Source organism: Thermobia domestica, chromosome 4, assembly GCF_964235325.1.
Source record: "Thermobia domestica chromosome 4, izTheDome1.hap1.1, whole genome shotgun sequence".
Lineage (NCBI taxonomy): Eukaryota > Metazoa > Arthropoda > Insecta > Zygentoma > Lepismatidae > Thermobia > Thermobia domestica.
In genome coordinates this window covers 22,873,949-22,890,765 of record NC_137457.1, presented here as the reverse complement: position 1 = coordinate 22,890,765, position 16,817 = coordinate 22,873,949, and the positions used below count along the sequence as shown (strand labels likewise).

Sequence of the window (16,817 nt, the reverse complement as noted above, 5' to 3'; positions counted from 1 at the left end):
ATATACTAATTAAAATAGAGTCTAAAGATGTGTAATTATTATTATCCTTACCTTTCAAAATACTTGTTGATAATCCCGAGAGCAAATTTTGACCAAACATCTGAAATCGGATTTTGTCCCTGATAAGCGGGTCGATTTATAGGATTATCTGGGCATGGGGTTCTTTTATTATATGGAATTGCTGTGTAGGATTCCAGCGCGTGGCAAAGGACGTCAAACCTAGATATAAAGAAAGCATAATATGTTAATAATTAGCGACAAAAATTTGAGCGATAAATTGTAAATATCTATCGAAACTGAACTTTCAATATTCCAATTATCCAACCTTAAATTGAGTTGATTTTGACTTCAATGTCTCGTTCAGCAGCGAGGCTATATGAAAGCTGGACCTATTGATTAACGTGGAATCCCAGCCACATGAGCCCCTGGCGGGAATCAAACTTGGGTCTCCCACACCAAAAACACGTACGCAAACCGCTTAGCCACGAATGAGCTCTTCCAACTTTAAAGTGAATACGTTAAAAATATACCAAAATTATTCGAAATTTTATTTTATTGGTTGTACAGTAGGAAAAAATTACAATTAATAACTAAATATATATATATAAACGACACATATTCAACTTATCAAAGAACTTACCTAGAAAATTCCTATCCTAAAATATTTTGGATTAGCAATGGCCAAATGGCGGACCGCGAGTATACAGATACTTATCAATTGAATTGAAACACCTGACACTGGAAAGTGTCTGAGTTGTCGACAGTTAAGGGTCGATCGCAGCGCTGAGCTTTTGGTGATGAAGGGTAACGGCAAACTCTGTTCTACATGAGGATCTATAAAACAGCAATGTGTAATGAATCAAGCAGACGTTGATAGTGTAAACGGGTGACCTCTTTGAATTTCGAAAAGAGAAAATTCTTGGCGCTGAGTTATGTGGTGCAAACATGACGAAAGTGTCCATTGTTTTGGGTATGCCGCCAAGAAAAATACCCTAGATGATGATGGCACACAAAACTCATGGCCAAACCATATTGACAAAGAGGAACAATAGTCAGAAGAAAACTATCACTTACAGGTCCCGCCGAGCAGTAAAACGAATTGTCACTCGGAACCATCGTGCGACTGCGGTGCAATGACGGATTAAGTCAAGAAGCACTTCCGACAGCCTGTGTCGATATCACAATGAGTTACGCGAGATGGACATACAAGGTCGGATTGCACCAGCTAAACCTCTGATAAGAGAACATCACGATTTAGCACGTCGCCGATGGTTCCGTGCACACGCAATATGGACCGGTGACGTGTGATACGGTCGGATGAGTCATCTTTCACTTTATTTGAAACTGCGGGTTGTGTTCACGTGTGGTGGAGGCCAAAGAAACGTATGATCCGCAGTGTGTCTGCTCAACCGTGAAACACAGCGGTGACTCTGTGATGCAGTAAGCCGCAATATCTTTGTTTTCAGTGGGTCCTATTCTAATGCCTGCTGCTCCCGTCATTGCCAGTGATTATATCCCCATTTTAGGAGATCACGTGCATCCTATGGTCTAGATCAGTGGTTCTCAACCTAATTCCTATCACGATCCCCATTTTATTACCAGCGTCCTCCTTATAATTTCTGGCTTATACTAAGCTTGTGTGGGATTTTTAATATACCTATTGCGGAGATCTCATGATATCCATCTATTTCCATAATAGCATAATCCATTTCTTGTATGTAGTGGATACAGCAACTTCCCTAAAAGCGAATGGATTAAAACCAACTTTGGTCAGTTCATTCATATTACAAATATCGAATTCGATCCGCCATACTGTTTCAAAATGGAAGCCTTTTGAAAATTTTAAAACTTCATAATTCCCTTAATTTTGGGTCATATGATAAAAAAAAAAAAAAAATAAAGCCATTTGTAATTTTGGTTAAAAAAAACTTGGACTGTTGTTAAAAAAAAAGTCACTGAGTATTTTAAATGACTTGATAATGTGCTTCACGAAGATTGAACCGGACATTGCCGCACTAGTAAAATCACACCATGCTCAGGTATCTCATTAGTTTTCAATTTTTCAATTGTAATTGTATTTCAATATGCAGGTTTTGCTGCATTTGTATTTTTCTGGTATTTCAACGTGCAGTTCTCATTAGTTTCATATCGTATACCTTTTTCATTTAAATTGATTTCTAAACAATTCTGTACTTATTGAAAATGTTTAGTAGACCTTTTTTTTTGTTGTTCTTAACAGTATGTTTAAAAATAAAAGTGTCTATGAGAACAAAATTCAAAATAATATTTAAAAATATTTTCCGATATTACATTCTAATTATATTTATCTCTTCCGCTTATCTTTGCTACCTCCCATGAAACCCACTCGTCACCCTAGGTTGAGAAACTTTGGTGTAGATGTTTCCGGGAAATGACCCATATTTTAGAATAGTAACTCGCCCACTCACACAGTCGGGGATTGGAGCAGCTGTTGCGTGGTTTGAGGAATATCAGGATGAAGTTAAACGCTTCTGCTGGTCTTCCCAATCCCCGGATCTAAACATAATTGAATATTCGTAGCACGCAGAATAGTGCAATATTCCGCTTGCTACTAACATGATTCCCCTATGGCTTCATTTCACGTCGCATCAGAGCTGCCTGAGGGCAAAGGGTAATCCAACGCCATATTAATTTGGCAAGTTGTACTTTTTCCAGGCGTTTCCACTAAGTAATTCTATCTTGACAGTTCCGAAAATGATAGATCGTCCCTTAATCCTAATGTAAATATTTATCTTCATCATGTCGATGTAGAACTCATGCTTTATAAACTCCAGATGTTGATAAGTTATCCTTAAAATATTTTTTGTAACTAGAAAGTGACTTTTCAATGTAACTAACTCTATGGCCTATGGAACCCGGAGGTTTAAGTCCGCATTCACAAAACTTGTCCATTCATTTCTGTCCTTAGCCAACTGGATCCAGTTTCGACTTAGTACTGCTAATTCTGCGAGATCCATCTTAATATTGTGCTGCCATCTAGGCCTAGGCTTTCTATTGGGATCCAGTTAAAATTTTGAAAGCATTCACACATTCTTCTATTCTGACTACATGACCTTCCCACTTGATACCCCTACTTGATGACCCTAACAATGTTAGGCGAACGATAGAAATTATGCAATTTCTCGTTATAAAGTTTCTGTCATTTCCCATTCCCATGCCTCTTGAGCCCGAATATTCGCCTCAGGATTTTATTCTCAAATACTTTCAGTCTGCGTTCTTCTCTCAAAGTAAGCGACCATGTTTCGTAACCCTACAGCGCAACAGGCATGATTCACATTTCTCGACAGAATTTGCGACGACACAAGATTTTGAACTGAATAATAACACGAATTTTCTGCTTTCAATCAACATTTAATTTATTCGTGGACACGGTTTTGATGTGTTAATTCTAGAACTCTGAAAGTATTTACTTTGTTGGAAGTATTATTTGTTATTTTCACGTATCCATAATTTGCAGTATTACTGTCACATCGAAGTTCCATGTATTAGTTTTCTCAGCATTTACTTCTACATCCACATACTACAGGCGTTTAATAAAACCTCCGTATTTTTTCAATCATCCTCATATCATGCCCTATCAGCTTTTCAGTATAGCTAGATTTAACTGCTATATGGCCACTTCATAACATACTATTTAATCCACACTGAAGACGACAGTGGTGACTAGCTGAAACAGTTTGTCGTTGTTTACAGTATTAAGGATGCTTATGGCGAGTTCTTTAATAACATATAATTGGATGGTATCCAGCCAGACTAGACCAAGTATCAATTTTTGCGAAATTGATTTACTCATACCAAAGTACAGGTAATGATGTGAATTTTTATCTGGCAAAGTGGATCAGCTTGAATTATATCAAATTGTGTCTATTTGAATAACAGTATATGAAATGAAATGAAATCTTTGAGTTTTACGTTCCACGGTTATGCCGGTTAGGCTAAAGGAGACGGTGATGATGAGTAATGAATGAAGAAAGTGGGAGGAAACGGGAGAACCCCGAGAAAACCCACGCACACGGTGTTTGTCCGCCACAAAGTTCACTTGGCGGGGGCTGGGATCGAACCCGGGACCCCAAGCACCAGAGGTGAACGCTCTACCACTGAGCCTTGAATAACAGTATAGCTGGGCTACTTTGCCAGATAAAAATTCACATCATTACCTGTACTTTGGTATGAGTAATTCAATTTCGCAAAAATTGATACTTGGTCTAGTCTGGCTGGATACCATCCAATTAAACTGAAACTCAAATTGATTTATGTTCTCACTGGTATTAATTATCTGCACAGAAAAGTTATAAAATTAAAAAACTTTTCTACACATACAACAACTTAGATTGATCTAGTAAATAAGATGAATAATTATTAAAACCCACTTTGGTAATTAATAATCTTGTAAATTATTTGTTACATTTATATTATTATCTTTCACGTTGCTTAGGAAAAAAAAGATAAGTTCTTGTCTCATTGAGAGATTACAACTTTTTTTGTCAGTTCACATGACACACCGATAAAAAATGGGACATATTTCTAGTAAGTTTATTGCTCTAGAGCAGCTTCTCAACATGGGGCTCACGAAGATAAGCGGAAGAGATAAATATAATTAAAATCTAATATACGAAAATAGATTTGGGTACAAAACCTCGCGGCCAGAACCTCGCGGCGACAACCTCGCGGACCAAAACATCGCCTGGCCAAAACCTCGCCTCCCAAAACCTCGCGGCCCAAAATCTCGCCAGGCCGAAACCTCGCCGCCCAAAACCTCGCGGGACAAAATCTCGCCGGGCCAAAACCCCGCCTGGCCAAAACCTCGCCGCCCAAAACGTCGCGGGCCAAAATCTCGCGGGGCCAAAACCTCGCCTGGCCAAAACCTCGCCACCCAAAACCTCGCGCCCCAAAATATCGCCATACCCAAAATATCGCCTGTCCAAAATGTAAATGTTCCAACAGATGATAAGGATGACGGTATAAAAGACGCTGTTTCAGAAGAAGTATCACGAGTATTTGACCAAGTCCCGCGATACCATATGAAAATTCTATTTCTGTATTAGAGGATTTCAATGTGAAGGTAGGGCTACAGGATGTTTTTAAACTGGTTATAGGGAAAGAAAGTCTGCATAAGAAAAGTAATGACAACTAACGAGGTTAGTTTCGTGAACTTTGGAACATCCAAAAACTTAAAATTTTAACAAAAATCTAATAATATTTATGAAAATATGAAACAATATATGAGTTTTTACGACGTCCCTTGATTATGTCCTGTAGGTTAAAGGAGGCGTAGATGACCAGGATGAAGGAAATGATCGAATAAAGAAAGTGGGAGGAAACGGGAATAACCCGAGAAAGCCCACGCACACGATGTTTTGTATCTTATTATTATTATTATTATTATTATTATTATTTGTGATGTGGAATTGCATATTAGGAAACACATTGGGTAAATTTTAAAGAAAAGTTTCATTCGCGGCGAGGTTTTGGCCCGGCGAGATTTTGTCCCGCGAGGTTTTGGGCGGCGAGGTTTTGGCCACGCGAGGTTTTGGGCGGCGAGGTTTTGGCCACGCGAGGTTTTGGCCCGGCGAGATTTTGTCCCGCGAGGTTTTGGGCGGCGAGGTTTTGGCCACGCGAGGTTTTGGCCCGGCGAGATTTTGTCCCGCGAGGTTTTGGCCGGCGAGATTTTGGGCGGCGATGTTTTGGCCGCGAGATTTTGTCCGTATACCAGGAAAATATTTTTAAATGTTATTTTGAATTTTGTTCTGATAGGTTCCTGAATGAGATTTTCTTAGTTTTTCCTCATTCACACCAGGCAAATGCCGAGGTGGTACCTAATTTATAGGTCCCAGGCCGCTTCCTTCCTTCCTCAATCCTTTCTTCCTTCCTTCCCCGGATAGTGTGCTAGCCGAGGGACGTCATTCCTCAAATGTGACGGGCTAAATGGCCTTAGACGCCGACAGCCCAGAAATCTAAATTCTAAATCCTTTATTTTTATACGTACTGTTATGAACAACAAAATATAGGTCTACCAAACATTTTCAATAGGTGCAGAGTTGTTTAAAAATCAATCTAAATGTAAGGGGTACGATATGAAATTAATTAGAACTGCATATTGAAATACCAGAAAAATACAAATGCAACAAAACCTGCATATTGAAATACAATTAAAATTGAAAGCTAATGAGACACCAGACCATAGTGTGATTTCACTAGTGCGGCAATGTCTGGTTCAATCTCCGTGACGCACATTATCAAGTCATTTTTAACTGATAAGCGGTTTCTTGTCTTTGTTTTAACGCTTACCATGGAAGAAAAACCACTTTCGCACAGATACGACGTAACAAATGGAATTATTACTTTTAAAACAGCAGATACCAAACCAGGATATTCTCTCCTCTTCAGCCAGGATTCGTCCAAGTCTTAGTTACAGAAAAGCAAGGACTTGTCGCATGATAATTCTATTAGTTGATCAAGAAGATGTGGGCTTAGATCAGTAACTTTGATGACCTCTTCAATGAAGAGGTTTAATATCCTCTTGAACCAGCACTTTCATCGTAGGGAAATATTACTGTTATCATATCCACTAGATACAAGAAATGGATTCTACTCTTATAGAAATAGATGTGCATCTTGAGATCTCCGCAGTAGATATATTAAAAATCCCACACAAGCTTATTACAAACCAGAAATTATAGGAGGTCGCTGGCAAGATGATGTGGTAAAATGAGGGTTGTGATAAGAATTAGATCGAGAACCACTGATGTAGGGGCATTAGCTGGTGCTAGCTTTAAAAAAATGTATTGGTAGTAAACGTAAATGGTCTTGAATTGGAGTTCCCAATCTATTTTGAAATAATATTAGAGTTTAGTGCACTTGCTGAAACAAATTCATTTATAAGAAGTAAACAATCAGGCAATTAGGATGATAAAATAACCGTAATTCCGTAAAATAGCCGTAACTCATTAGATATGAGCTAATTCAGTAGCAATGATGAAACAATGTCAATCCTTATTTGAAAAGAGAATTACTATCTTTAGTCAGGAAACTTTTATCTACATAATAATTAAGAATTAATGATTATGTTTCAAGTACCAAGTATCTACAGATTATAAATGTAGTATTAAGATTGACAAAACCGTAAGCATTCAGTACCTAGAATATTGGAATTTTCCAATGTTTTATACTATGTATTTCTATACTATGCATATTTTGAATTCGCTTTCACCATACGCATACCGAAAGACAGAGCTTGAATGAGATTTTGAAGTATTTTACTATTGGAATGTTTATTAGCTGAAAGCTTTTTTATAACAAAGGGTACTAGGAAAGTTTTGCACTACAAATTTATTTATTTATTTTATTCAAAATAATTTTCACCACATTCAAAACATCTCTCAATTCTCTGAAACCAATCGTTAAACCAGATCTGCAAAGTTTCACTAGGGAGTACGGCCCGCTGTTTGTCCAAGCCCTCAGAAGATCGTCGGCACTGGAAAATCGCATCCCTTTCAGCTTCATTTGTACATACGGGAACACTGTAAAGTCACAGGGAGCAAGGTTGGACTGTAAATAAGGTGTTGAAGAAGCTTCAGTCCTCTAGTGGTCAAATATTTGGTGCAGGCTTTTCATGATGAAGGAACCAGATGTTCGTTCTTGAATTTGCTCCTAGGTTCTTCATAGATTCGATGATTTTAGTTAGGGACTGTTCAGTGTACCATTTAGCTGTGTTGTCTTTTGTGTGTCTAAAACTAATGTGTTCTTCCGGAACCGACGGTTGGGGCTTTCTCGCCCTCCCAGCATCCTCTAGAGTCAAATTTTCCCTTTAGAATTCTCTGTACCACCTGAATATAGTCTTACGATGTGGACAGACATCACCCAGTACAAGAATTATTTCTTCAAAGCACTGGTTTACTTTTAAACCACGCACGAAGTTATACTGCAAAACTTCTTGTATATCACTTCGTGACCAAGATGCCATAGCAATCACTTTAGACTAACACTGCTAATGAATATCTACTTGGTGCAGCGGTTATGGTGCAAGGGTGAACGTCTCAGCATACGCCAAGAAGCAAACTCCTGCGACACATGGTTGCGTCGTATTGTAACTTTCCTAGTATCCTTTGTATAATTCCTTTTATGAAGCAAGTGCACTTAATTCGCTCCAATAAAATTAGCAAGTTAATACTTGTCTTAGTAGTAAATTCAATAGATGATATCTAAAATGAGTAACTTTCACGTATTTTTAATGAAACTGTTCATGCTAGAGAACTGTTTGATGTATAAAGAATAACTATTTATAGATCGAATAGTTATCTATCTCAAATAGTGGCACGAAAGCTTCTCACGAAGATGATAAAATCTAACCACTTCAAATTTCTTTTAAACACGTTAACAACGAATGAAATTTATTTGTTATTAAATTTCATTTCCTTACCCGCTATAAGCAGCAACTCTTTCCGGAAGAGAAAGAGTGTGAAGTGGATCTATTAGGCCCAAAGTGGGACGAAGAGCTCGATTTGCAATCCCTGTTTTAGATTTTAATGGTTTGTAATCAAAGATGGCTACTCCGGTAGTTTCACTTCCTGTTCCTGTGGTAGTAGGTACTGGAAAGATAAGACAAAAGGAACATTTTATCATACACTGTATTAAATAAGTGAAAGTAAATACTAATAATACACGGCAAACGTTTCAGTCTATGCGTTCCGTTAATTTTTAATATACAACAAATGTTTCAGTTTGTGCGTGTCGTTAATTCTTAATAATAAAGGGCAAATGTTTTAATCTGTGGGTCCGTTAATTTCTAATAATAAACAAGCAAACGATTCAGTCTGTACGTCCCGTTAATTCCTAATAATAAACAACATTTCAATCTATGTGCCCCGTTAATTTCTAATAATAACTAACAAACATTTCAATCTGTGCGTCTCGTTAATTAGGCAAATGGTTACGGTCAATCGTGGGCCTAGGATGGTCCAATACTTTAGGCAGCCAATTATTCATGGAGGTTTTACATAGTGTGAAGTTTAAGGGAATGCAATTTAAAGTAGGGCAATTTAATTACTTTAAATAGAAATCAGTTAGATAAAAGCATTAAAAATACCATTTCATTTCAAAGAAAGGGGAAGAAAGCTTCCTCATATTAAGGAAAGAGTATAAGATAAAAATGCCGAAGGTACTCAATACGCTTACCATAAAGGCACTGGTTAACACTTTATTAGTATGTTCACCTTTAGCTTCAGCACTTTTCTTGTTATTATTATTTCCTTGTATTGGCTTTCCTATCTTTTTTTTTTTTTTTTTTTTAAACCGTCGTCACCCTAAGTTGATCGAGTTTCTAATTAATTGACTGATTGCAGGGACGGACTTCTGAGGGGAGCGGTGGGTTGTAATACTGCTACTTAGAGCTACTTTTAAGAGCTGCAAACTCTGGGATTTGATTTATTTATATATAAAATAAGAAAGTTTCCTCTTCTGGGGGGGGGGGCGATCGTCCCTCTCCTTGGATCCGCCCCTGACTGATTGTCTACATGTCCTCTGCTAACAGTGTGGCTAAACAGGACGAGATATAAAGCTCAAAATGGAATCTGAACAATTAAAATGCATTGGATGCTCTCCCTCCAAAAATCAAATCCTGGACCTCGTGCATAAAAGGCATACGCGCTTGCCATTAAGGCAGTGAAGAGGGTTCCAGTTGATCCTGTTATTATTCATTGCAATTTGGCAAATGGATCTGCACATTCAATATTCATGAAAAAGTATTTACCTCAAAACCACCCATAACTATCAACTGCGAACGGTTCGGCAAAACGTTATTGTCTTCTTCAGCACAGATGCTTTAAGAAAACTAACGTTGTCTGTACAACTAGATCTTGTCGATAAATTTGTGCTGTGCTGAAGAAGGCAATAACTTTTTGTCGAAACGTATGAATATTAAATAAGCATCCTAGTACGTTAAATAGTAATTTTAGCATATGTATAGGTTTTGTTTCTTTGTTAAATTTAAGTGTCCATCTTCAGCGCCGAAGCGAGACATATCAAACACGAATCTACAGTTTAAGGTGGAATTCTAAGCATCGTAATGCGTTCAATTTTTTCCCATCGGAAATCAAATCCGTGATCTCGTGCACCAAAAGCACAACGATAGTCACTAGACCAGCTGGAAGGGTTATGCATAGTGCTTGTTTTCTTATTTAGTAAGCTACACCGATTTCGCAGACAACTTTAATTATTATTCAAATATTTATTTATTGATTAGAGGGAGGGGAGTTAATAGGGATGTCAGCGGTGAGACTATTTATCCCCAGCACGAAAAAGCCAATGACTGATACATTTTGCTCATAGCTAACTAACTCTATGACCTATGGAACCCGGAGGTTCAAAGCCGCGTTCACAAAAGCTCTCCATTGACTTCTGTCCTTAGCCAACTGGATCCAGTTTATACTTTGTATTCCTATTTCTTCGAGACCCATCTTAATATTGTTCTCCCAACTGCGCCTAGGTCTTCCTAATGGTCGTTTTCTGATTGATCTTCCAGTTAAGACTTTGAAAGTGTTCCTACTTTCTTTCATTCTCGCTACATGACCTGCTCACCTGAGCCTCCTAGATTTAATGACCCTAACAATGTTTGGTAAATCGTATAAATTATGTAGTTCCTCGTTATGAAGTTTTCGCCATTCCCCATTCCCGTTCCTCTTGGGTCCGAATATTCGTCTCAGGATCTTGTTCTCAAATACTTTCAGTCTATGTTCTTCCCTCAGAGTAAGCGACCATGTTTTGCAACCATATATCACAACGAGCGTGATTATTGTTTTATATAATTTAAGCTTCAAATTCCTCGACAAAATTAGCGACGACAAGAGATTTTGAACTGAATAATAACACGAATTCCCTGCTTTTAGTCGACATTTAATTTCTTCGTGAATATGGTTTTCGTCTGTTAATATGACATTTTGCTGATAATAATAATAATGTAACAGCATGGCTTCTAAAAGCAGAGAAAAGGAAATAAAAGATAAATATATAGAAGAAAACGAAATAGACACTTAGGGAGATAATTTAATAATTAAGAGAGAAACCGTGAAAAAGCTAAAAATAACTAACTGGTTCATGCTAGCTTTGCTACCTTAAATAACTTTCACTAAAACATAAATCACTGAGCAAAGCAACGTTGCCAACTGAACATATTGACTTTATCAGACACTGTCTAATAGTCTCTGATGGAGCCAATATGTTCAGTGAGTTGGCAAAACTGTCACACATGTATTATTTTTAAATAAACGTTTGTTTTGCTCAGTGATTTGTGTTTCTGGTGTAAGCTAAAATAATAAATAACAAATTGGAAATAAATAGTAAAAACAATGCTTAAAAAATACACATATATATACAAGTATATGATATGGTAGTGCCAAAACGTACACAATAAAAAAGCGCATATCCGTAAAAATAAGTACATGTAAAGGCGTAAATAATATTATTTTATTACAGTAACACCCACCCCCACACTTATATATATATATATATATATATATATATATATATATATATATATATATATATATATATATAGTTACTTAAAATAAAGTTGTTTGTGCCTACAGTGAACTTATTATAAACATAAAGCAGATTTTGTCCAGCTTGCGTCTCCCCCCCCCCAAACAACACACACGGAAAACAAAATAAGGCATTAGCTACATCACAACCACAAATTCAAACTGTTTTTCAAATATATGTTTATGTTAAATTGATGCAATCTTTTCTTATTATGGATCACTTGCTTAACACACAATTTTAAATTAGGCATTGACTTTCCTAAATTTTTAACAGTTAGTTTGTCGTCATATGATAGGGACGAAAACGGATATTTCAGTAAATTACTTTCCGCATTCATCGTAATGTATTGTCCTGGTTTCACGAAAAGTAGTTACAAATATAGAGAAAGAAGAAAACAGCATCAAAACTTCGCAAAAATATATATTGACAAGCACATACACACACTACATTCAACACCACAAACACTCAGGCGCACAATGTGTTTATGTTTCAATCAAGGGGGAATCATACTTGCGTTGACAACACAATAATGAAATAAACTCCAAATCGAGTTTTGGGAGGGTCAAATCTAGATGGTACATATTGATATCAAATAAGTAACTAGTTTGAAAACACTGCAATGGGAACAAGTGAATCACGAGACACGTGTTAGAATTCCAGGCAACTTTAACTCCAAGCCAAAGCCCCCTTTCTTAGAACATCAAAATATAAAACGAAAGTGTAGTGCTCTCCCGTTTCGAGCCACCTTCGATCGTGGCACAAAACGCTAGTTATTTCTCCGTACTTTCCTCCTGGTCTCCAACTAACGAGCATGTGCATAAACCATTTTTAGAACAATCGGGAGAGCACGGGAGAACTTGGCACGAACAGACTAGAAATACATGTAGGCCCATGTACTGCTAGCGCGCGAGTAATTCTGAGCGCATTCAATCACTGAGCGAGACTCAAACCAGCTTCTCGTGAGCAATGATGACGTTGCAAGGAAAGTATTGTGCATAAAATTAAAAAGTTTGTTATTTAATAAGATGCAAATATTATTTATATTATTTTTGTATTATTTGTGGCAGTGCCATCGCACATTGGCTCCCCCTCGGCAGCCGCCGCTATATATATTCCAATTTGTAATTTAAAGTGTGAAGTGTTTTGTGTAATGATTTTCAAGTGATGTGAATTCAAATATAAAAATTAAGGTTTTACGTATCCTTTCAAAATCATATACTTACGCAATATAACATGATAGTATAAATTTAAATTTTAAGGCATAAAAATGTAATATTTAACTTGTTCTTTCCAATTCAGCATAGTGCTCATACAAATTAGTGCTCATACAATTTAACAATATTCATATTATTGAGCTATATCAGCACTAGCAGCAGGGTTGGCTGGTTTAAACCAGCTGATTTTTTTTTACTAAAAAAAAAGGTTAACCTCCCCCCCAAAAAAAAAAGAAGGAAAATGCTTTAAATCTTGTGAACTTCATGGTGACGTTTCCACATATCAAACCATCTGCATCAAGTTTATCAGCTTTTCATCTTTTAATCAAGGCGTCCCTTGTTCAATACTCCGTCAAACTACAATTCTTCTTTCAAGTGTAAACCAATTAGCGGTTCGGATGTCAATTTAAGTCTTTTCCATGATAACCTCAGTATTATAGTCGAGACGTTCTATTGGTCCCCAACCGGTTTCCTTTGTACTCAAGCAGAAAATTTACCCTAACCGCCCTCATAAATAACACTTCAAATAAGCCATAAACGGCACGTGTTCGGTGTCGAAGTAATACGTTGTTGCCATCGCTAAACTTTTATTATCGATGGATACATTATATAATAATAATAATAATAATAATAATAATAATAATAATAATAATAATAATAATAATAATAATAATAATAATAAAACACAATAATTATTAAATGAATTCAGTATAATAGTATGGACAGGGGCGGTCAAGGATGGATTTCTGGGAGTGGCAAAGAAAGATTGTTTTTTTTTAATCGGGCTTTTGCGGCACTGCCTTGCGGGGGGGGAGGGGTGAAGGACAGGGGCAAACCACTTAACAACCGGTGTTTGGTTCGTACAAGCGTTATCGTTATGGAAGTTACATAATATTAACAATATGCTATATTTAAGAGTAATATAAGCACATTTCATGAAACTAATGATTGATTTCTTTTTTCTCTTCATTACAACATATCCAAATTGAATTCAAATTAAATGAAATATTTCAGTTTAACGACCCAGAATTATGCCACTCAAGCTAAAGGAGACGGAAGGAGGAGGATGCAATGAAAACAAAAGTAACGAAAAAACTAGATAAATCTGTCTTTCTGCGAAGATTACTGAAGAATCAGTAAGCAAGAGGGTGAAAATTGCAATATCGCTTTCTTTTTCAGCAGGTCAACTGGCAGGCCATCCTGAACTGGAAGGACATGTTCAATTATCCCTCCCATGTATCAAAGAAACGCGCGGTTTCCTTCAATTGTGTTCCGCTTCCTTTGTAGCCGCCTGGGGACGGTTCGACCGATTTTACTATATATAAGGATGTTAAGCCTAAACACACGAAACGAAACCAAATTGTATGCGTGAATGCCTGTTGTTTTATAAAGAAACCAAGGTTGCTTAAATCTATTGATAGAAATTGGCAAAATTTATCGACTGCCTACGTAGCTTCTAACATTAGCTTCAATTGGATTTTATTTTAATTTAATTGAATGATATCTACGTACTAAATTTGTAATTTAATACCTCAGTTTTAGCGTACTGACTATGATACGTTGTCCTTAAAATTTTTACATGCAAAGCAATAACTGGATTTTCCAGTTATTACTTTGCGTTTAAAGTAATAACAGGATTTTACCGATGGCTAAGGCGGGAGTTTCCTGCTTTAAATATAATTCTGTATAATGGGTTCACCTGTGCAACTGTTTATCTTTCTGCCCTGAAATGACTTTTGACAATTATATTAACAAATATGTAAATATCAGTACAACGTATTTTCATCAGAAGTCCGTGAGTGAGTCATCGCATTTGTCGCCAATTAGTCCCGGTTTCGAGTCCAAACGGAGAATAATTTCTCTCGGATGTAAGCCGAGAAGCGGTTCGGCTTCCGCTTTAAGCTTATGTGACCCCTTCCAGCATAATCCCGTTGTTGCATAATAACACCAAGGCGAAACAAACTTATTTCCGTCCATATGTAATATAAATATATAGAGCAAATTATTTAAACAAAAAAAAAAAAAAGGTTTACACAAAAAACCGTGTTTGAACTGGAAAACCGGGTTTTTTGTTTTCTTTAAAAAAAAATGGTTTTTGCCAACCCTGACTAACAGCATAATTAAAATCTGTCTTTAGCGTATATTCTAACTTTTAACCTGAACTCTGTGCTCCAAATCGCTTAGTCCAGTGGCCTTTTTGGTATTTCCAAGCCAACGCTATGACTAACCTATCATGAGACAACTGGTAATTCCCAAATAAGAACTAACAGGATTAGAACCTAAAATACGTTATAAAATATCTTGCCCTTCACAGGAACGTATGAAATTGGACCCATAACTGTTATATAGCATGTATTTCAATGGCGAAGGATCAATTAAATATTAGAATCTTTGTATTCCAGTAATCAAATTAATAACGAAAGTCTCTATAGAAACTGCCTTATATACAGTCTTTCTAGTACTAATTAAGTTATAAATGACTTAAAGTGCACTATTTAAGTCAATTTTAATTAATATTCTCTATACTGACGGGCGAATTTTACCAAACTTATAGATATTATAAAATATTCATTAAAAATTTGCTTCTTCGAGAAGACCACCACATTAGAAAATTGTATGAAATTAAAAATGTTATCTTCTTGATAATGTATTGTTGCCAGAACAAGTTTCTATCCAGTTCGGTAATTTTTTTAAAAATTTTGTATCCACTTTTTTTCCCTCCAAACTTCATAATGTATTTTAGTATAATACATTTCTTTTTCCGAAACTTATTTATCCATAATGGTGAAATTTGCACTATTTTCTATAATCTAATATGCAGAGAATGTGTATTAACCATGTATTTACAAAATATTAAAATGTATCACTATATAAAAAGCTAATCATCATGTGTTTGTTAATTTAATTTTTGCTGATTTAATATTTGGTAATAAAATTTTTAATAATAACATCCCAGTCTTTGTCTATGTTTCCTTTCTCGGTATAAAGAATCGGGTTCTTGTCTCTGGTGTAGTAGGCCTCAGAAATATTTCTTTCAATTTGAGAGTTGCCACAATGTAAAATATCGATCTCCTGGAGAATGTGTTTTGATTTTTGGAAGATGTTTAGACAAGTCCTAAAAATAACTTCTTTCTCTTACCTAGATTTCCTGATATGTTCTTTCACACTGGTGATAATATTTATTTTTGTCATACCAATGTACGATGATTCATTACAAACACAAAATATTTGGTTAATGATAATTAAGGAAAGATAGTCAAGAAAATAACTCCTATACTGACTTAGGATCCTTTCTAAGTTAAGAGGTGCTTTTCAACATGTATTCAAGTTATGTTTTCTATTATGTTTTATGAACCCTAGAGGTACTTTTCAACATGTATTCAAGTTATGTTTTCTATTATGTTTTATGAACCCTAGAGGTGCTTTTCAACATGTATTCAAGTTATGTTTTCTATTATGTTTTATGAACCCTAGAGGTGCTTTTCAACATGTATTCAAGTTATGTTTTCTATTATGTTTTATGAACCCTAGAGGTACTTTTCAACATGTATTCAACTTATGTTGTCTAGAAAGTTTTACGAACCCTAGAAGTGTTTTTCAACATGTATTCAAGTTATGTTTTCTAGATAGTTTTACGAACCCTAGAAGTGCTTTTCAACATGTTTTCAAGTTATGCTTTCTAGAAAGTTTTACGAACCCTAGAAGTGCTTTTCATCATGTATTCAAGTTATGTTTCCTAGAAAGTTTTATGAATCCTAGATATCAAAAACAGGGAATAATGGAAATGAAACCTATTTGAAAGTTTTTCCATTTGTATTTCCAGACTCAACTAATTTTATAGTTTTTGCATCCTTGAAAAATGATCTGTGCGTACCCCTGCTACTTTACCAGGAATTCTTTTCATAATAATTTATTGAACCAAATCAGTATTAGTTATATTATTTAATTCTTCAAGCAGGTTTGTAGGTGATGCCACTAATCTATAGGCTTTCAAATACCTATTAATCCAAATATTGGCTTTTACCTACT

At 36.0% G+C, this 16,817-nt stretch overlaps 1 protein-coding gene across 1 annotated transcript in view; it reads right to left on the bottom strand.

The window, feature by feature from the left end:
• Window positions 1–16,817, bottom strand: part of T3dh (Type III alcohol dehydrogenase) — a 59,137-nt gene that overhangs the window by 26,980 nt on the left and 15,340 nt on the right. Inside the window, exons 5-6 of the mRNA XM_081755326.1 lie at window positions 8,459–8,627; window positions 52–219 (exon numbers count right to left, since the gene is read on the bottom strand). Coding sequence (XP_081611452.1) covers window positions 52–219; window positions 8,459–8,627 — 337 coding nt within the window. The remainder of the gene's footprint in view (window positions 1–51; window positions 220–8,458; window positions 8,628–16,817) is intronic.